The sequence below is a fragment of the Manacus vitellinus genome, unplaced genomic scaffold (assembly GCF_001715985.3).
Source record: "Manacus vitellinus isolate BGI_N305 unplaced genomic scaffold, ASM171598v3 scaffold_5_pilon, whole genome shotgun sequence".
NCBI classification, from domain to species: domain Eukaryota; kingdom Metazoa; phylum Chordata; class Aves; order Passeriformes; family Pipridae; genus Manacus; species Manacus vitellinus.
The window spans coordinates 5,390,007-5,412,976 of NW_021940682.1; the positions used below are offsets into that span (position 1 = coordinate 5,390,007).

Genomic DNA, 22,970 nt, shown 5'->3' on the forward strand with positions numbered 1-22,970 from the left:
TTGCAAAGTAAAAAGTGAGATCCTGACCTTTCGAAATTAATGAGAATTTTGCCATTGAACCCAGCAGGACCCCAGATTCAAACCTAGTTATCTACCCTGAACTGCAGAGGAGCTAAGAACTTGACAGTCTGCTTGAACTTTGAATGCTCAGCACTTTTAAATATTAATTCATTAGCTTACATCCTTAAGTTTAATGAATGACCTCTGAAAATCATCACCTAAATTTTTTGTTCGCAAAACTGATTTGCAGACAAAATTTTCTTATACTGTTCTTTAATCTGTACTTTCAGTGTCAAATGGACAACAAACTCTACCTCAGGAGGTAGTTGGAGAGAAAGGACCTTTAAGTCTGGATTTCTAACTTAATTAACTGTCCAGATTTATTGTCTTATAAAGCAAATTTTAATTTCCATGACCTCACTGTGGATCCAAATCTTTCAGAGTTATCTACTTGAGAAGAGCCTCCTATCTCTGCACTCCTGTGGAGATGCATTCCCCAGTGGGTCGTCTATGTCAAGTCCACTCTGGCCAAAAAGATAAAGGAGGGGGAGGAGAGTTGTGTACGAGCCAGGCTGCACTGAGGAAACAGTGGCTCACACTGACTTTAAGACAGATACTTGTATCCTACCTCACTTACTAAAATTCTCCTGTCACTTTCAGAAAGTGAAATGTTTCATCTTCTCTGTTCTTTGCTATCCAGAAGTCACAGACTACAAAGGTTTCAAATTGCGATAAGTGTGGCTTGAACTTACATGAAATTACAGTGTGAATGTTTAGAGACTGTTCCTACCTATAAATATTAACAGGACAGTCCTTCTCGTAGGTGTGCCCTGTAGTAAGTGCCCAATCAACACCTGCCCCCAGAGTAGCACAGACCCCTCTGCAGCAGGAAATACACATCCCATCTCAGATATTTCTTTACCAGATGGCAAGCACTGATCAGACTTGACTTCTATCTGCTTCTTCAACACAGCACAAAGAGACAAAAGTCCCATGGGACAATAGTACTCTCAGGATTGCTTACAGCCCCATAACCGAGTATGTCTGCCAGCTCAGGTGTTTACTCAAACTTTGTATTTCAAGTCTTTAAGCGTTAGGTAATGTTTCTCTTCTTTACAACCTAAATTTCCTCCTCTTCCATTACTGAAATTTTTTTCTGCAGTGCTAACTCTTATCTTTTGTAGTCTTTTCCAGGAATAACTGGGAACTGATGATAACAACTATTTCTTTTGTTTCCAAAGCAAGCATTCTACCAAAGCCATAATCTAAGAGGCTAACTATATGGATGCCCCTAAAAATAATGAACATCAATCTGTATTAATTGCAGGTCTAATTTCATCATACTGTCCCTAAATAAAAACAGAACAGCTCAGGAAATCAGTTAAAAAAGCTATCTGAATACCATCTAAAACCCAGGTTGGTGCAGGGACACCCTAAAAATCAGACTGTCAGCACAGTCACATTAGAAAATCACTTGGCAGTGAGTTTATGCTTTTGGCACCTGTTAATAGATAACTGATAACTGAGTTCTGCATGATTTATAGCCAGCCATGAAAATGACAAATGGGTCCAAAAGGGTGGGAATTGGAATGGTCTTTCATAGCTTGTGGCTTTGGAGAAACTGATGATAGCTCGTGGACAGGTTTCACAATTCTAAATGGTATACACAGCCAAAACTATTTTTACGTTTATCTGATACCTTTGACTCTCTTCTATTTCCCCTGTACTACCTATAAATTCTCTCACTCACACACAGGCTGGAGAAATGTGAGCTAGGTGTGACAAGAAGACAGGTATATTATATATAGCCATAGCTGAGCTGTGCAGCAGTTTCACTCTCTTCCTTTTCTGACTTCTGTTCTTCTTCATCATTTTATTAATCTATACCCTCTTTTCAAGTAAAGGCAATATTTGTGCTCTGAGACCCAGACTCCCCTTGTGGTTTGATCTCTGCCCTTTATCTCAGGCATTAGAAGGAAGCTAGAGTCACAATTCTAATCTAAACTTATGAGGACAAAGAGACAACTTCTAGCTGTTCCAAACAGAGACCATCTATTGCAGATAAGTTAAATCTTCAAAGGGAAATCTCGTAAACTCTAAATCACTGCTGGGTAGAAGACAGCTTCAGACTCATGTTTAAGAGAGAAGCTGATGCTGATTAACAGTGCAAGCTGCCTCAGTCCAGATTATCCTTCTGTGTGCTTTGGGTCTTGAGTTAAGTTGCATCATGCATTGTAGCACATCCTACCATCTTGGAGAACCACATCTCGTGATGTGCCAGTCTTCCAAGTTAGTGAGAGCCTTTTAGAGATGGGGCTGTGTGAGAATTACATTCCTGGACCACAGCTTGCTGCTGCAAAAGCTGATGGCAAGATCTGAATCCAGAAACACGTTTGTATATGGTTTACAACTGAAGGCTAAATATGATTTTAACTCCTGTAGTATAATTGTATTGTAATAAATTTCCCAATATATTAGGAATTAAAAGGTACAAACTAAAGCAACTGAGATGCCCAGAATTAAGGTACAGGACAAGATGGGACACCATTTAGATTAAAGATAATATCATGTTTTGGCTAAACATGTAATCATGATTGATACCAGTATCATAGTTAATAGCATTAGAATAAATTCTTCTATGATTAAAGTCATAATCATAAGAAGTGCTGGAATTTGTGAGGCCTTTCTTATAAAACCTACAAGTTGATCAGTGTAGTGCCTTTGTAACACAAATGCCACAGGTAGAGTACACGGTTATCTGTCACAAATACTTCTACATCAGTAATCTGGAGATGTATGAGATATTTCACTCCTGCAGAGAGGGTCTTTACATGACTTCCTGCTCAACAAAGGTACATTTCAAATCTTCAAATCAATAAGCCACTTGCCTCTTTCAAAATTAAAATATCAACGGAAAGTCAACATTTATGTTTGATTTAATTGCACCAGATAAACCTTCCCATTTTACCTAATAATATGCTGAGTTAATTAAAGCTCCATGCTAGCAACCATGCCTTCACTGTACAGAGCAAGCAAGAAAGCCAAAGCCCCCAAGTTTCCACATAGCTGTAAGCACACGAGCAGGACTTTCAGCTTATCATTTTCGGATACGTACCCAGTAGAGCACATCTGTCCAGCCCTCCATCGTGATGCACTGAAACACTGTCAGCATGGCAAAAGCAAAATTGTCAAAGTTCGTGATGCCATGTTTAGGTCCCTCCCAGCCTGCCTTGCACTCCGTGCCGTTCTGGCACTGCCGCCCGTGCGCAGACTGGGGGGCACAGGGAGACGGGTCGTCTTCTGCAGGTGTATCTTGAAGGAGAGAAGGGGGGGAAAAAAGGAGATGAAGAGAACGAATTGCCACTGGACCCACCGTGAAGGATATCTGATTTTAACCAAATACATTTTGCAGCAAGTTTGACAGATTTCTCAGGAATACACGAGCGACTGCTGGCTGTTGTGCTTCACTTTCTTTTTGTAAAAAAAAAATAGCGAAGCTGTCAAATTTTATAGGCAAAACAGAGATGGACTTTTTTTTCAAAGCATACCCTCCTATGAGGAAGAAGTCACTCTTTTCAACATGAGAGGGAATGTTAGACCAAGTCTATTATGTTTCATTAGGCTGCACGTTGTGACCATAATGGCAGCGTGTTCATTCCGCAGTCACCCGGCATCCGGGTTAACCTTGGAAGGGAAGTGCAGCACTGATGGCCATTCTGTTGAAGGAGGCTGAGCCCCTGCAGCACACAGGCTTCAGTGCTCTGGAGACAAGATGATATGGCACTGGGCCACTGCTGAATTAGAGCAGAGAGCATCTGGAGCTCTGCTCTTCTGGAGTTTAGAAGCTGTGTGGCATTTTATCAGTAGCCCAGTGGCACTCAGAAACTCTATAAGGCAGTTGCTTGATTATCGATCCCTTATTCTGTACAGATGTTTTCAGAGATCTGAGAACCCATACAACAAGCCAAACTGAATGCTTTTGTATATGAAAAATGCCACAGAAAACATTTTTATAATCACAAAAACTTCTGCAATATTCTTTTAAAAATATATGGATTTCAGATCTTAAGGCTACATTTTTAACAGATGCAGGTATGTATGTGTAGGGGAGCAGGTAATTATGTTTGTTTCACATCTTATATGGTAAACAATTTAATTTTCTGAAAGTTATGATCATATTCTGATCATTAAAGAATGCCACAAACAGTAATATTAGAATTAGATGCCATAATGTAAATATTTCCAGACAGAATGGAGAAAGATATGCACACTTTAAAATGTAAACCAGAGCGACAATTCATTATACTTCTAACATCATTTCCAGAAAATGAAATCTGTCGACATTATAAAAGCAGAAAATACAGAACTTCTGAAACAATTTCCTGCTGTAAAATATAAAATATTTTCTTAGTTATGAGTTGCTCTGGGTCCTAGGCATTAGCACCCACCACCACATGAGAAATCGATGCTGTTCAAGTTCAACAAATCAAATGAAAAAGAGCAGATGGTTAGATGAGTGAGTGACAATGCAATTGAACTACTTTGAAATGGGAATATTTCTTTCTGTAAATAATTTGAAAGTTCTTTCCTGATGGATTTGATGCAAAAATTTTCTTCTCATTAATATAATTTTGTTTTCTTTCTAGCTCCATTTCTAACCACAGCCACGGTCTGTGACTAAAACAAAGGTACAGCTTTGAATTATATATTCCTTTACAATGATACTGTTTTAAAACAAAGATGTATTTGTGTATGAGATTAATAATAAAATATATGAGTTTTAAATTTCTGTGATGCCATGTCATCTGTAGCTCAGTCTGCTAATGACGAAATTATCCCTATTTTAGTGTTGCTTGAGCCTCTGGGAGATTTGTTAAAGAACTCAGGTTGGCTTGTTGTGCCAAGGGTCCACATTAAAAAGTCCATGGCTCTGTTTAGCAGGAATCAATAGCTTTGCATGTAGCCTTTACAGACAGGCCAGCAGCTGAGTGGTCAAGATGAGGAAGCTAAACTGTCACCATTGCAGTCTCTCTGCATCACAGGGGATTCATATCCAAGAAGCAGAACAGAGGAGCCACCCCTGTGTAACCCCAAACAGGCAGTGAGCAATAGCCACCCATCTCCTGTGACAGCACAAATGTTCCATTACTTATGGGAAAAGCCTCCCTCCAAAAATCTTTGTACATGTGTACGTGTTCCCCTTACCTATCAGTCCCCCTTGCACATGGTAGCAGGTCTTATGCATCTTCCCCATGAATAACTCCAGTCCAATGATGGCATAGATAATAATGACAAACAGCACCAGCAGGGCAATATGCAACAAAGGGACCATGGCCTTGATAATGGAATTTAAAACCACCTGGAGACCTGCAGAGAGAACAGAAGGAAGCACTTATCAGCAAGAGAACAAAATTTAGAGAGGCTATAAATTGCACAGTAGTATGTCAGTTTTATTTCATTCCCCCTCCCCTGAACTCATTATCTTGATGATGTAAAGATGTACATTCACAGATCAACTCCCTCCAGAAGTTCCCCAGCATTTCATAAATTTACAATTTTGGTCTAGATCACAGACTAAAGTAAAGCTTACTTTAGATAAGATATTAACTTACCTGTCACCGAAATACCACCTCCCTGGGGAGGGAATATATTAGCTGTTTTGCCTATTCATGAAAAACATGCCTAAGGTGTTCCACACACAGTACTGGGGAGAGCTAAAGTATGGGGAAAACAAAGAACAACCAGAACTGAAGTGGGACAAGAACTGTGAGACACACAGCAAATGCTGGGGTGCCACAGAGTTGCACTCCGGAGCGTGGGGAGAGATGACAAACTGAAGTCACATCCCTACTTTGATTCTGGGTTCCTGCAGAAGTCAAGAAAGTCCCAGGCAGAGCCTGAGATGCTGAAGGACCACCAAACCCACACTTAGTGAGAGCTCCCAGCCTTCTGAGGATCGCCCTCTGCTCCACATCCCCCTCACCTTACTTCAGTCTCAACAGAGGGAGAGTCAGAATCAGCAGTGTTGGTTTTGCTCCAAGGATTAGGGATCACTTTTTAACAGAAGTTGTCCAGAAAGAGGTATGAATAAAATATTATTACATGACTGTTGTTAAGGCATGAAACTGTTAGAAGTCCTAATCATGAGGAAGCCAAACATTTCCAGAATGGGAAGGTGACTTGCCACCAAGTTTTCTGAAGCACTAAGCAGCTGTACCCTCACATGCACTGGACTCAAGCTGCAGATTCATGTGCTTCTCTCTGTCTCCTTCTCCTCATTTTGTAAAACCAGAATAATAAAGCCAGCCTCATAAGCCTTTAGTAAGGATTTGCATTTACAAATGTCTTAAAGTTGTTATCACTGGTAGCAATGATGGCAACCACTGTCACTGGCAAGTTATTAATGCTGGAAGTATTGAGAGACCTCTGGAACTCTATAGTCTACAAATAGCCACACCAGAACAATTACGAGCTCATGATTTTGCAATGACTGAGAGCCAGAAGTCATTAATGTCTCCTGCAAATGCTGTCATCTCCTCAGAGAAGTTGATATCAGCTGTGATTTTTGAAAAATGTGATTCATGAGCTGTAAATGCCTGTTATACATCTGCCAAGAGAGTTTGTGATAACTATTAACTTTGAAAATCTATCATCTGAGATTTTCAATTTTTTTTTTTTTACTTTAAAAAAAAAAAAGCCAACTAATTTAAATACTTTCTTATAAGGATGACACATCTCTTGACAAGCACTTTCACTTGTAGGCAATCCACTTGTCAATTCACAGCTAAGGCTGAGACTGCGTTTGCTCCTCAGCCTTGATGGAACACAGCAGAAACCATCAAAGGTGGCATCAGCTGCCCAGCCAGCAAGATCAACTCACTGCCTGCTGGCAACCCAGAGCTGGGTACTAACATCCCTCTAGTCAGAACATGTTTTCAGGTTTCTACAGTCAGTTCAGATATATGTTAATGGTTCATGCTGCTATCCAAAGGGAGAGATGTTCAGCATGAAACATTCTGGTTTTCACAAACTGATTCTTACATGAAGTACATTACTGGTGGGATCAAAACATCCCGTTCAAGAATGGGCCTCTTTGCTTGCTCAGTTGCCTCTGGGTACTCCTCTGGGTAAGCAATGCCTCTGGAGGAAAAAGAAATTGCTGTACTTACATGAGGCAGCCAAGCTTTTCCTCTAGATGTTCACATCGTTCAGTCTACTAATTCTAAACACGTACAGAAAACATCACTCCAATTCTTTATATCAGTCAGGAATGTCACATTCACTAGAAAATCAAAACACTGTCCCATCGACTTCCAAAAAATGTCAACAATACAAGAAAGTTAAAAGACTACAGATGGCTACAAACCTGAAGAAAAAACCCCAAAACTTTGCAGGTTGAAATATTTGTAGCTTCAAACAAATCTACACAAAAGCAAATAAAGGCCTCCCTTTTTAGTGATTTTAGCGGAGTCTTGTTAATCCAATATGTAGCCAAGATTACGAGGTTAAGAGTTCTAATACCAGCTCTTATGTAATTTACCCTTAATTATTATCATTAATTGATTTATTATGCATCATAGGACATACCCGGTACTCTTGAGAGGGTACCGAGAACAGACAAAAAGATGAACAAAAAAGCTCTCTCATTTTAAATACAGCTTCATTATCACTCACTTCATAAAAGTGCTTCAGCTACTACAGATGTCCAGAGAAGATAATATCTGCACAAATCAATGCCCTTCGTGTTAACAAAGCAGTACTTGTGAAATCAAAGGCTTGCACCATAAACATGAGATGACAAGGTGTCAAGGGGAACAGGTACCACCAGAAGATGTACAGGACCTCCAGCCAGCTTAATTAGAGAAAATCTTCTTGAGGATAATAAACCAGCTTTGAAGAGGAGATGAGGTTCTGAATACTGTTAGCATGAACTGATGTGTGTGCTGTGCAGTGCTCCATTAGGGCAGCCTGTTTTCAAATCTTGATGATTCCAATAATTAGCAAGCTTAAATACATTACCATTAAAGTATTCAGAGAGAAAAGTTAAAAAAATACTTGCAGCAACTTGGGAAGTGTCCTCAGAAGATGTAATGTAATGTATGCCCTTCCATACATACATTAAGGGTAAGAGATACATGCACATCACCAAACTCCCTGCATTGTTGTCATGCTTATTGCTGCAATACAGCTACTGCCTGTAAATTACTTTATTCTCACTTAAGCAGCCACTTGCAACACGAGTACCTGTTGCAAGGAATGGTATGAGGAATCCTGCCTAGAAAAGTCAGAATGCCCAGTCAGAAAAGGATTAAAGGAAGAGCCATGGGCAGGTGGAACAGAGAAACTTTTTTAATAAAAAAAAACTTCACATGCCTCAAACCATATCAAATCTATGTTCTGAAACCTGAGAGGTGCAGATCAGTGTCTGGGGATGATCACAGGCGTTTCTGATCAGAGTAAATGGAGGCAAATCATCCCTTTACAAGCAGCCACAAAAATTTTTTCTAACAAAAGGTGAGAATTCTACACACTTTTACAGGCTCTTTCCCTGTGTAGAGAAAGAAAAGACAGTTCAGCTTCTAAAAGAATGATTTTTCTGACCCAACTCATACATGCTCTTAATCTTTGCAACGGTGCAACACGTAGGTATCACCCAACACGGGTGTTCACACCATTGCACATCTTTGCCATTTTTTTCTCACTTGTGGAGGAAAGGCTTGCACTCCTAGCAATGGGTTGTGCAGCTTATAATCGTAATTAAATCAGAGTGGTGACCTGATCAGACTGCAAAGCTGGCCTCTGGATTTCAAGGAGGTGATACCATTAGCTGCCTTGTCACAGCAGAGCCAAATTTTTACAGTGTTGCTTTACCAGGGCTGGCAATGCCATCCTTGGCCAACCGTCAACACGGGGTCTTGACCTTAAGTCCTGACAAGCAAATATAAAAATAAATGGGTTTCAAATATTTGGCATTCTAAACGTAGTTACTCATTTGTGGAAGCTCTCTCCGTGTGCTAGACACTCTCCAGACATCTGTGAAGGTACAGCATCTGCTTTGAGGAGCTCACTCCAGGCTGGACACAGACATAACTGCACAGGGATTAGGGAGAGTGCTATGAAAGGGATTGTTTGCAGTTTTTAAGCCCAGGCTTTTCTTCTGTTAATAATTAAAGATCTTAAACAACTCGTAGTATTTATTTTAAAAGCACTTCAGTTTACCTTTAAAAAAAACCCCTCTTGGCTCAATTCTGTTGGCTGACACTGATTCCATAAATGTTTCAGCAAGCAAAACATGCTAGTGCCATTCCCCGGGCTTACAGAATTTAGCATTTATTTACACTGATAAAACATTTTAAATATTTATTACATGGGAAAAACATTGCTTTTTATACCAGGTCAAGCCCTTTTAGCCTCTAGAGGACTGCATCACCCAAAGGTTTAGGATACAACTGGGGAGCAGGGAGACTAAGGAAGAAAGAAGAAAAAACCTTATACCAAGTAACACTGATCTCTCTCAAAGCTATGGGAAATACACTGTTGGGGGTGCTGCAGGTGTTTCAGAACTATTATATGATGCTATACTTTTCTCAGGAAGACAGTGATGAGAGGGGCTGGTTGCTGTCCCATCGATTCCGGCAGTTATTGAAGAATGTGCTTTATCTCTAAGCATGTAAGTGTCTGCACCTAAAGCAATGGGATTACCTACACACCCCGTTGTGTACTTACAAGCTTTTTTGGATTTCAACCAATGATCTGCAAGATGGCACCAAAAAAAAAAAGTGCACCAGACTCAGCTGCTAAAATGCACTTGGCGTTGTTGCATTGTGGAACATACCCAAGGAAACTAATGTTAGGTTGGTCTCAGAACTCATATTTGGGCCTTTCCAAACACAGCTCTAACTCACATTTTTATGTGTCTTTAATTTTGGATCGGACCTGGTATGCTGGACAGGGCAGTTTCCTGTTCTCATCATTTTAGTGGTCCAGGTCTCAAGAGAAAGTGTATCCCAAGTCTATTCTTCCATTGGTTTTGCAGGGCTATATTTTGACTCCCCCGTGGGGATGCCTGAATCATAAATATGAGCAGGGACAGTCTCATACAAATGACTACTTGAAAATGAGCAGGAAGAGAAGGGAAAGAAGAGGACTTTCAACCGCATCCATCCCTCCTCTGCCTCCTGATACACACACAAATACACATTTTCATACTTAAGCCAGTGCCAGGGGTGTGGGAGGTAATTATTTTTCTGCTAATATAGTTCAGAAGAAAACTACCACTTTCTGCAAGCAGGGAGGAAGCAGGGGAGGATTTGTGACTCAGCACAGTGCCTGACTCAGATCACTTCTGGGAATCACTCTTCAGTGACAGAGTTTATGCACCATTCCCAGCCAGGAGTGAGGCCTACCCACAAATCACAGTTATTTCTGACGATACACTGAGAGACTGCCACAACAGTTATCTGTATTTCCAAAGCACAAGCAATATAACCAGTAATATTCCCCAAAGTGGATGTTTATAATTTAATAAATGTAGACATCAGCTAAGAAAACTGAAAAATATTAAATATTCATAAATATGAAAGGTTTTATACCAATTTTAAAGCAAGCCTGGAGAACGTCAGACGGTTTTAGCACAAAAAGGTCAACAGTCGTGGCAAGATATCTTAGATAAGTACATCTGCAATGATTTGTGAGGGAAAACATGGAGGACTTTCTTCCCCAGTGTTACAAAAGGAACTCATATGACACAGTTCAGCTAAGGACAGCTGTACAATAACAGTTTGGGAAGGTAGTCCCTTTCTGTCTTGCTGGAGTCTCAAAATATTAGTAGCAGATTTCTAGATAAAGCAAATTCTGTGGGTGTAGTGCAGCATTCCTGGGGCTGCAGATGTCATTTCTATTTCAAGAATAATAGGGAAGCTCTTGGAATAGGAAGGAAAGGCACGACACAGGACAGAAAACTAGCTGAAGTGAAAAGAAAAAGGAAAGACATCTTTTTAAGCTGTATGGTGACTATTTTGGAGCAGGTAATGCCATATAAACATACACAAACATTGAATTCAAAACCATGTGCTGGAATGAATAGAAAAAGGAAAGTTTTGGCATCTGCTCACTCTGTTCTCACTCCTGCATTTTCAAACCATGTCTTCATTGACTTCCCAAACCGAAATACACACACAAAAGGAGACTCATACAAATGGGGATGTGTATGTGAACACAATTGCTTTATGTTTGCCAAGTCTTGCAATACCACCCTTGCCTCATCCTTTGAGGCGAGAAAGGAACAGCAGAACAAAAACAAAAGCCACAACAAAACCCAGCTCTTCCTTCTGGATCCTTTTCTCTTGGGAAGCAATTCATCTTAAGTATCCTCTGCTTGTCAGAGTGACCTAACTTAGACAGTCAAACAATACAGCTTGCCCTGAGCATGGTGGCCACACAGCCCCAGCTTTTGGCTGCCTGAGGAGGGTGGTTTGGATAAATGTACACACACTGGCTTAGGCATTTGGACTCTGCTGGAACAGACCTCTTCTACCACTCATACAAGCATCTCTCTCTCCTCCTGGGGGGCTTTTTTTAACAGCTTTTTGTTCAAAGTACATAAGCGTTGACTTTCTTATGAAGTTGCTTGATGATTAAAAGACCTCACTCATCTTTCCAGATCCAACACATTAGATAGCTCCTGCAAGCTCAGCTTTATCCTCTAACCAGTTGATCTTAGCTCAGTTCAGCTGAAGATGAGGTCCAGGCAAGATCTTTAGACATTCAATTAAAAAAAAAAAAAAAAGAAAGTGCCTCTCCCATGCAGCTACCTGCATATAGAGAAGGAGCATGGGGGTTATTTTGAGCAAAATCACAAATGAAGTCAAGTAATTTAACTTTGAGGCTCTTTTGAACAAAGAGCACAGCTTGTTGTAAAATAGTCTAATGAAGAGAGCAGGGAGGATGAGGTCAAGTACTCACTGCCAGAGTGAGTACTTGACTTGTAAAGGGGGTAAAGATTGTACTTGACTTGTAAAGGGGACTTGTAAAGAGTGGTTGAAGGTAAGGCAGGTATAGGGTGTGCAGGAGCCCTGGCAGTTTCTAGGCCAGCAAGGGTCAGCTGTCACCCTTTCCCAGGAAATAGCTTTGATTTTCTCCAGACAGGATGATCATGAACTGAGAAAACTGTTCTTGGGCCCATGTAAAGGTTTTATCTATACTTAATCACTGTGAAGGATCACAAATAGGAAGAACTGTTCTTCACCCTTCCTAGAGCTATGCAAACCCAAGGACAGTTTGGCCTGAGGACTGCACCAGTTCTCAGTGAAATGACCCATCAGATTTCCACTTTTTTAATTGCTTCATTCTCAAGTACAGCTGTGACAGAGCACAGTTTTTCAAGCTCCAGTTCAAGAGGAAATTTTGGTCTAGTCCTGTGCCACTGGATTCAATCAGAAAACTTGTATAGGAATGTGGCAGCATGAAGTACTGTCTTTAGTCTGGTCAAGTGAACATAAAGAACCCCTGAAACTGATAGTTAAATAACCTCTGAACTGAGATAAGGATGAGAAAGCTTTGTTTCAGGATGTTTGTTGTTGTTTGTACACACCTCTGAGAAATGACTACACACATTACTATGTCCTAAGGACATAATTTTCAAAACAAGGAGCTATGGACACCTGTAAGTGCTAAGGCATCATAGTAACAGAAATGGGCTCAAAGCACTTGGGTCTCAATTGTTTGAGTGGAGCACTAATAACTGTTGGCTTTCAACTGCCTTTGTAAAGTTTTCGAAATTTTTTACTGTTTATTCTCATAATTCCTGAATTATGTGGATGTTAATCTCCTTTCTGCATTATAAATAATAGAGTAGTTTAATTGTTTCAGGTTCTTCTTTAGATACTCTTTTTAACTCACCACCTGTGAAGAGGTTTAGAAAAGGTAAAAGCTTAAAAGTTAAAGAATGTTCACAGGGATTCTGCAAATATAAAAGTGCATCCAGGGATGATGATATTATAGTCTTGCAGTACATGGAGAAAAATATATTGATGGCAGAAATCAATCTTCTTGCAGGTTAAATGCTGCAACATATAAAAATTGACATACTCTGAGCTACACTAAGTTTTAACTTCTCATGAAAAAAGAATTACAAAAAAAATTGGATAGAATTGCATAAATCCTAAAACTTTCTCCTTAGCTGGCTATCTGTGTAGAAGAGCAGCAATAAAGCCCTGGCGAAGAAAACTCATTCTACCTCTTAACTTGGGACAGTGCTTAATGGGCATAGATGGGACTGAGCTCTGGAGAGACACAGCATGACATTTTCTGGAGTATTTTGAGAACCTAAAAATAGGAAGCAACCCTGATCAGGTAATGAAACAATTTATGCAAGCCACACAGTGTGTGATCAGTGCTGTGTTACTGCCTTGATGTATACTTTTGGTGTCTTTTTGTTTTCTCTTTTTAAACTACTGAAAATGTTGTTAATAAAAAGTGCATGGTATGACGTTAAAATCTTTTAAAAGACATGGCCAGACAAATCTGAGCAACTCTGACTCTTAGCTTTAAGAACAGAGAGTGGATTTAGGCACTTATCAAGTCAGTGGTTAATCAGTCCCATCTCAGAATGCCTAGAACTCCAGATTGCTTTCTTTTCCACACTAGTAAGACTGTTGTTTTTGATCTTTATAAACCTTATCAGACTTAAAACTCTGCTTGCACACATCAGCTAATAAAATGCTTTAGAGGAAAAAACACTTTCTGACATAAAAAGCAAAACCTCCTTTAGCTCACTAGGTAGCTCCAGTATATTTGGACAGAAAAATTAATGGTTACAGTTCTCACAAATACATATTTGTCAGAAGAAAGAATGGTTCTTTATTGATATTTACTTCCTTTGTAACTTTCTTTACAACTTGAACAATTCAAAGATTTTTCTACAGATTGTGTATGTATTGCTAGAATGCACTGAAAGTAAACATATATTTATTTTTAATTTCCTTTACATATAATAAGCTGTCTAGAGGGAATCATAAGGCTTTCCTGCTGCAATCTGAAGAGCTAAATTAAGTTCTTAACAGATACAGAAATCTACAAATATAAATCTGAGAGGAATTTGGCCCCCTTGAAGTAAAAGTAAAGTGAAATCATGATAGCCTGGAATGTGAAAAGCAAAAGGTGGGCTAAAGCTTGAGTTTAAATTTTCACTGCTCTTGTGAGGGCATGGGTGAGACTCAACAGTCTTTCATTTGGCAGTGCTTAGTATACACAACAGAACTGTTAGGTTTAAAACAAGCCTTTGTAAAGCTTGTGTATATGGATACATGGACATGCTGGTTGGATCTCTGACCAAGACATCAAACCTGCTTAAAAGGGACTTCATCTTTTGGTAACTTTCAATACATATAGAAACCAATGTCCAGCAACGGCCTATGAGAAAACACCAGTTGCAGAAATGTGCTGAACAACAAGAAAAAACACTTATTACAGAAAAAAAAATCACCAAACCCAACAGCCAATGCAAAACAAGACAGAAATCTCAGCCAGGCTGCTAGTTTAGTGTGTTAACAGTAATAGAAAATAAATACCCCCAACAGATTATATTTCTAAGATATACAGCATTTGCTATGTCCCAGTTCTCACACCAGGCATGGACTAATGCCTTCAAAAAGGGGAGTCCTCTGCAAGAATGGTATCTGTAAGATGAGATGCTTGAAGAAAGTTTAGAGAGGAGAGGGAGAGGGAGAAGCAAAGGGAGAGGGAGAGGCAGAGGCAAAGGGAGAGAAGAGAGTAAGTCCTATGGAAAAAAGTGACAAAAATAGATTTTTTGAATCATTTTTTCTATTTCTTTTATCCATTCTGTCAAAAATGCTTTTGATATAAAATTGTTGAGCAGCTTTAGCATCACTGAAATAGAAAAAAAATTCTTTGCAGAGGGTTAGCAGATGTTTTCTGAATCATGATTGATGTGGTAGGGCAAACCAGCAGAAGATAATCTAAAACTGAAAAAATAAGAGGCATAGCTACTAAGACAACTCAGAAAAAAATAGTTGAAACAAAGGGCAAAACACATGTGGGATAGGTTACTGTTACATGTGTTAAACAGAAATTGGATTTGCTTCTGGAAAAAAGGGAGATTAAGAAAGATGTCTGATCTCCTTCCCTTTTCCCTGGCAGAAAGAAAACTTTGATAAAATTTTAACTGGGCAGGTTATGTGGGCTGTCATCTGTCTTTGGTCCATACTTCTCCATGATCAGAGTAGCAAATTATTTGTTCCATCAGTGAACATCTTAAGCAGAGAAAAGTTTATTAGCTTTTCATACCAGACAATCTCCTGGTGTTCTCAACTTGCACAGTAATACCAAGCAGATGTAACTCAGAAGGCAGCAGCTGATTTTGGAGAAATCTACATTAAAGAGAAGAGGGAAGGTCTCCAACAGATTTATTTAGCCACTGAAATTTTAAAATATTATTTCCTTATATTACCTCCCTCTCAATTCAGTGTTCTTTTGTTTTTTTCTTACTATAGCACTTATACAAGATGCCATATTATTACAAATTCAGATAATCACTGAAAAAAAATAATTCATTTGTAGACTTAAAATGCATTCACTGGTTGAGAGAATTATCTGACTGGTCCACTGCTCTGTGCTTTGCTGATATTTTGATAATTCTTTGTGAAAATCACAACAATGACTACAAGCATCTAATAATGCTTTTGGAAGGTCAGGACAAACTGAATTAATTCAAATAATGCCAGAATCATGGAACATCCATGTACAACCTTGTGTCCTGAGCAAAACCTATGAACTCTCTTGTGTCCCACTTCTGAGATGACTGCTACCCAGTGTGTGTTAGTCACACCTTTGAGAGAGGATGGAAAGAGAATGTTAAAAAGTCCCAACAGGTCAGTAACACATTAATAGCCATATAGGCACTTTAGAGAAAATGAACAAAGGACTTGAAATCGTTGCTTACAAGATCTTAAATTATTAAGCAATACAAAATTCAGCCAGTTGGAGTCAAAGTATGCATTTGGTGCAAGCTTGGGATGACATCAGATGCAGCAGAGATGTCATCTGGGAGAGAATGTGAGAAAAAAACCAGAGTAGATCATACTCTTACTATTTTGATGTGGAACAGCAATATCTTGCCTTGCCCATCATGGTGACAGTAACAGCCAGCAACTACAAGTGAGCAACAGGGAACCAAACACACTCCTGCTGATACCAGTTAGTTACAATCTGTATGGATGCTTCTGCTCCTTTATTGTCCAGACAAAAGCATATCTAAACAACACAAACTATTCTTAGGAGACAGCAGATGGCATTCTTTGATTTTTCAGATGCTTTAGGACAAGCAATGTTGATGGCAGGGGCTCTGTCTCAGAGCCATGCCCTACACCCAGTTCTCTGAATGAGAACTCTGGGCATTACATGAAGAATGAAAAAAGGGAACTAGAAAAAAAGTCTGATCCATCCAGACCACTTCTGAAAAATCTCTTACTAAGCCGAGCTAGAATTTTTTTATTATCTCCATGTCTGCTCTTTGATGTCAGAATGGGCTTTGTTCTCTTCATTTGGAAGGGACTGCCTGCACCCTGATGTGGTCCCACATTATGGTATTGGGATTTTTTGGTTGTGAAGACATGTTGAATAATCATGCCAGCATGCACAGTAATTGGTAGGATAAAGGCTGACACTGTTATTGGATACATTTGTAGTTAGTGTTATTTTTAAAAGAGCTACATAGCCAAGATCAAATAAATATTTCCCTGTTTTCACTGGCGTTCCTTAAATATGAGCAAAATCTTTATTACAGCAACAACGTGCCTCTGTGAGTAATCTTCTTTACCAAGATAAACCTCTTTTGGCTACATCAAGTTAACTTCTTCTGCCATAAATTACATCATTCTGTAGGTTGTACCTCTCAAGGAACAGTACTTTAGGTCCTGACTGTGTAACCCCTACTCACAGGAATGATCACCTACAGGAGATGCTATGCTAGAATCAAGTTACTCCCTTGAGTAATGGTGACCTAAGCAAATAAAGGACTTGCAAGCATGTGTAGAGTTTTAAGTTAACTATGAAGAAACAAACTTAATGAGGACATTTGGTTCAGACTGTTCTATCTTTTTTAATCCGCTCCCTTCCCATTTGTAATGAAAGCAAAACAAATTGGCCACTTGAGATTAAGAACAGCTAAGCAAGGACATGGGAAAGGTGGTGCAGCTTGTCCTCACATGCTGTATGTGCTGGAGAGATGGTACAGACAGTTAAGAAGTCTTGTTAAAGAATGAAGGAGAGCATCAGAAATCTGCCTGAGAGCACGTTTCCTACAGCTTCTAGAGCTCAAGAGAAAAGAAAGGAACTGGACTTGGCAAAACCTGACATTATTTAATGTAAAAAAAATGACGTTTGAGGCAGAACTGGAATTTGGAAGCCAAATTTTGCCTAAAGGTATTTGCAGCAGTTCCCCCTGTTGTCAAGTACCTTTATTCTCATAGGTTTGGTGGCAGTAAACTGCCAAGTATATTGTCTCCTCCAGCTTACTGTATTCTCTTGTTCCTACACACAAACCTTTCACAGGTGGGAAGCTTACATCAGGCCACTTCTCCCATCTCCTCACCTTGAAGGCAGGATTTTCCACTGGTATGCAGTGACCACCATAACCTCACATGCATCAGAAGGGTAAATGTAAGCCCCTTGCTCCACCAGTGACAGTGAATAAATGCAAACCCTGTGCAAAACACATGACTGTCAACCACACTTTGCTAGAAACATACACATTGCAAAAGAAAATTGACTTTCTGACTGCCAGTTACCATTTCCTTAAAACTTAAGACTTAGCATGTGCTGTACAACATATAAAAACAGTCAATGGCTCACATTTCTTTGCCATATTCCAAAAGTACATGGTTCTCAAAAGAGATGTCATTTTGGATTTGTTGAATTCTCTGTGTTTATAACCTCAATTACATTATTTCCTCAACTATATGAGGTGTTATTTTCTTGCACAATGCAGAAAACAATGAGAAATTACAGTTGAAAAGTTCAACTGGGCAACGAAAAAAAACCAAAACACCCATATATCCCAAATGAAACCAGGTAATTGCATTGGAAGTGTTTTATTTCAACAGCTGCAAAATGGAATCATTGCAATAGACTGAGCTGTGCTGTCACAGTGGCTGGGAAGGCACTGCAGGCCAAGCAGGAGGGCAATTACAGGCCAGACAGTCAGGTGTTGGGGACAGAATAAGGCAAATGTCACCACTGCACACTGAGATACAGAGAGAGCCCAACAACATCTAGAGCTGTTCTAGGTCCTGTCCTCACGCTCCAGTAAGGTGGTTTGGCACACCCAAGTTGACACGGTGCTGTAACTGAGAACAGTGTATTTCCCCTGGGAAAGAACATTTGAGGCTAGTTAAAAATCACCATTTCAACCTCCCTTCTTTACATGGTACAGGCAGGATGTAAGGTTCCAGGAGCACAGTGCCTGCAGCAGGAACTTGGCCCTCTGCGTGGTGCTTGATCCTTCTTTACTGGCCTAGCCTTCTGCACACACCAAGTGGAGAGGTTATGAGGATGTTTCAATCACATCCAAGTTCAATTTGGCTTCTGGAATAATTCAGGTTTACAAGGATTACACAAGAGAGAAAATATTATATCTATTCCCCCCTGGTTAAGGACACTACCTCCAAATCAGCTCTGGTGGAAGATTAAGTCTTTGGCATAGTACCAGTTTCTAGCTCACAGCATCCAGAGGTCTTCTGATAGGCAATGAGCATCAACCCCCCCTTTTTATAAATCATTCAAGAGGAGACTCAGAGTCCTGGAATCAAGGATGATATAGAGGAGTTGCTTAGTTTTACATTAGGAGGATTACCATGGTGAATCTGACATGTCCCTGATGTCCTGAACTCTGTAAGTTACTCTGTATTTTGCTACAGAAGTCCCTCTGTATTTTTCTTTCAGTGTATGGTATCTCTGAATTATGAAATTATACAGACAGAATTCCCCTATGATTTCAAATTATTAGATTACATCACATTCCTTAAAAAAGGGGAGGAAAAAATATTGCCAGTCTTACTGTTAAGAACAGTCATCACTGGAAAATGCAGACTATAGCCTAAACATCTTGTAAGCTTTTTAAAGCCTTTTGCTCTTACTTTTCCATAAAAAACCTGACCGTAATTTAATATGCAAAATGTACTTAGGCAGTGTCCCAGACAGAATAAAACTAGACAGAAATAAATCCAGTCCTATCACCCCTGGGACTTCCTTGCTTCATCTACATGCAATAACATGGCAAATTAATAACAAACACAACTGGATGACTTTGCCAATCCAGCATCTCTCAAAGGGGCAACACTTTCCTCATGCCCATAGAGGCAAGTTTACTCTGCCCATAGAGCCTTCAAGTTTATTTTTCTTCTCATCTTCATTGCTGTAAGTGGTGAATGTGGCATCATGTACGTGGTCCTGAATGGTTCAGATCTATCAGGACATTGCAGGTAAAGGCAGGATACTTTACTACCTATTGCAAAGTTCAAAGAAACAGCTTGATTAATGCCAGAGAGTTTGGGATAAGGATGGAAGATGACTGTGGTAACGAGAAAACACTGCAAAGAAAATGGGGTAGAGAACACTGCTGGGACTGTGAAAAGAATGATAAATTTTAATAGATAAGAGCATTTTAGGGCAAATGAGAACTAATTGTAACGAGACAGACTAAAATCTAAAAATGTTTAAATTTTTCATTCACCTTGTCTGAAGGTGCCCAATTTTCTCATGAACTCAGAGTAATCATGGACTTCAACAGAAGTACCATTCCGAAAAATTAGTCACTCCAGTTAATTATTTAAATACATGTAAAGGTAGCCACCTCAAGGCATTCACACAGCAAAATTCTAGTCTTATTTCATTTTAACTAAAAAATTTACTCAGCCAGATACAAGCTGTTGTTTCACTAACAGAAAGACATTTCACTGTTGGGAGGAGGGTTTGGCTGAGGTTCTTTTGCTCATACCCTCTCTTTCCCAGTTACAGAATTGTTGCATCTCCCGTAGACCATGTAAGTGCTGGTGCTACACTGCCTTTGAGTGACTCTCCTGCTACAAGACTCCAGTGAAGCTTGAACACATCACAGGCTTAGCTATTTTTTGCTTTAAAAAATAATAATGATGGCAGGTTTTTGTTCTAGTGGAACAGTGAGGTTTCCCCTCCAGCTTTGGTAAGCATAACATGGTCTTCTGCCCACATAAATCTGTGTTGTCAGCAGAGGAGCTCATTGAAAATACAGATACGGAGCACAACATCCACTCAAATTATATGGCTTCCAAATTGTCTAGAAGCAATTATTTCTGGCAAATATCAGATAGACAATAACCAGTGGCAACAATGTAGTTACATTAAGACAAAGTACAACATAAAGAGGATGAACAGCATGTATGAGGTGGTATAATTGAGCAGCACGAATAAAGGTGATAGAAATGGAATTTAATAAGTTGAAAGGGCATGAGTTAGCATGCGTAGGAGTAACTGATTGCCCTTTCCAATATTCAGGAGTGATTTTCTTTTTTAATTGGATCATACTTCTTCATTGACGAATTGGATGCTTCTTTTTGCCCTCCTCAAGCACAAAACGTTTAAAACAAGTTTTAAAATATGTAATAACATAAAACTGAGAGAGAAGAGTAATCATCAGAAGACTTTTAGCACAAAAGTGTTGGCTTGATTCTGTCCCTAGAAAGCTTTATAATGCTTTATACTCCTGCCAAAGGAGATATGGGGTAATAGTTTCCAAGACAGTAAAGTGACTAAGTTTTGGTAGACATGCTGATTTTGCACTTGTCTACTTCTGTCCATCAAGGGAATTTTTTTCCTTCTCTCTCCTTTCTCAGACCAATATATTGATCTTAATGCCACATATTAAGATGAGTGTTCCAATGCACATGTGAAGTTTTTCTTATAAGGAGACTGCTTTGGTACACCAGCAGCAAAGTGATTTCAGCAACTGAAATAAAGTATGCACTACAAGAACTATGTTAGTATGACAGTGACAGAATAGTTGAACAGTGAAATCTATCCTGTGTATCTATGATATAAAGTACTTAGGTCTAATTTTCAAAAGTGACCCACCACTGTGAAACCTAAATCATCCATGTGCTTTTGAAAATATGCAGCATTAGCTTACACATTAATGCCAGGTTAAACAGACTGAGTGTGGATCATTTTTCCAGAAGCAGTATGACTTCAAAAATAGTTGGGGGCTGGGAAAGAAAAGTTTGCTTAATTATCTCTTACACTTTATTTTTTTTTCAAAAAGCAATTGCAAGAACGGGATGAGAGCTGTGGGAAGTATCCAATCTACTGCTCTGCCATGCACCTCACATAGGCAAAACAAAAACTGTACTTCTCACTCAAAGAAAAAAGTTTTTCAGAAAAGAACTCAAACTACTTAAAAAAAAAAATCAAACCCACAAAAAATCCCAAACCAAACCCAGTCTATCCCTATGGCACTGCTTGGAAACGTGTAAATACTTAACACTATTTTTTGAAGTTGTACCCAAATACAGTGCCTTTGAAGGCTTATCCCATGATGCTACAATTGCTTTTTGTGACATGGGTAAAAAAATGTCTGTCTAATCTTTTAAACAAAATGTCCATCTTCTTCCTTATGACAAGTGGTCTTGTGAAAGTCCATATAACCACAAAGCATAAAAGCATCATCTGTTCTCTTAGAGATTATGAAATACTGATGTGCCCACAACAGTCATCCAGATGTAGTCTTCAGGCTTTGTTGAATTCATAACCCCAAGCCCTTCTGATTTTAGGAGGCACTGAAATAATGTGGGGCCTCAGACCATTCAAGCCTAACAAAGATTGCCAAAGGTACCTTTGCTTCTCTGCCCATGGGTGAACCAGCTTTGCTTGCAGATGAACCACTTACTGCACTGGACAGTCCCTGATTCCTTCATTGAGACATTTACTGGCAAGAGACAGCCAAGTCCCGGGAACTAAGAATGCAGGGGACTTGGAGAAAAGGGATTCTGAGCTCTGAAGCTTTCAGATAGTTGTGTTGACCTAGGTGTCCAGCACTGCCAGCCAACATGAGACATAAAGAATTACAAGCCACTTCTGGAAGTGTTAAACCTTGAACTTTCGCTTCAGTCTCTCGATCTGCAAAATGCAGACACCAGTGATTTACATCAGAGGGCAACTAGTATGTTTTTTCCCCTTCAAATCGTACTTATGTGGAAACTCTCTATATTCTGAGACAGGTTTTTAAATGAACGAATCTGAATACAAAAGATGTCCCTCTTAAATTACATTATTTCCTATGGATTGAGCCAGAGAGAAAAAAATCTACACAAACTCCTTGTGACTCAGAAAAAATGATTCCGTGCTGCAAGCCAGTCCCTCCAGACAACCTATTTCCCAACACCAATTCTGAGGAATTTAAGATTTGCAGGCAAAAATTCACCATGTGTTTCACAAATCTGGTTTATAAGGGTCATTGTGCTTTACAGACTTTTTTCCAAGCAGTGGTAGTTAGATCTGGACCTGAAGCCAAGCAGCAGATGTTGGAATTTCCATGCAGAAGGCGGCTGCCAATGACCCAGAGGATCCCCTCTTACTAAAGAGATGCCGCTTCCATACACTTAGAGAGTCTAAGTGAGAAGAAATTGCAGTGCATGTTACATTCATGTAATTTTAGGACAAATCTATGCAGGTTGTTTCCTCAGAGGGGAAAAGTGTACTGCGTTTTGGAAGGGGAAGGAAGCAAAAAGTATTTCTTTATGGATGACAAAACACTGCAAGTGCAATATTGGTAACTCACCTACTGGTATTTAAGATGCCTCAGGGGCAAAACTTGGACGGGACCCAGAGATTTGACTTCTAAACCTCTGCACTAAACTTATGTAAGAGCATAATCCTGTAACGTGCTATTTATGGTTAACTTGGGCAATCTTATTTAAAAG

At 39.5% G+C, this 22,970-nt stretch overlaps 1 protein-coding gene across 10 annotated transcripts in view; it reads right to left on the reverse strand.

The window, feature by feature from the left end:
- The window catches only part of CACNA1C (calcium voltage-gated channel subunit alpha1 C), a 430,938-nt gene that overhangs the window by 166,883 nt on the left and 241,085 nt on the right, over positions 1-22,970 (reverse strand). For all 10 annotated transcript variants that reach the window (XM_018080309.1, XM_018080308.1, XM_018080306.1 and 7 more), the window contains exons 6-7: positions 5,206-5,367; positions 3,116-3,312 (exon numbers count right to left, since the gene is read on the reverse strand). In XM_018080309.1, coding sequence (XP_017935798.1) covers positions 3,116-3,312; positions 5,206-5,367 — 359 coding nt within the window. The remainder of the gene's footprint in view (positions 1-3,115; positions 3,313-5,205; positions 5,368-22,970) is intronic.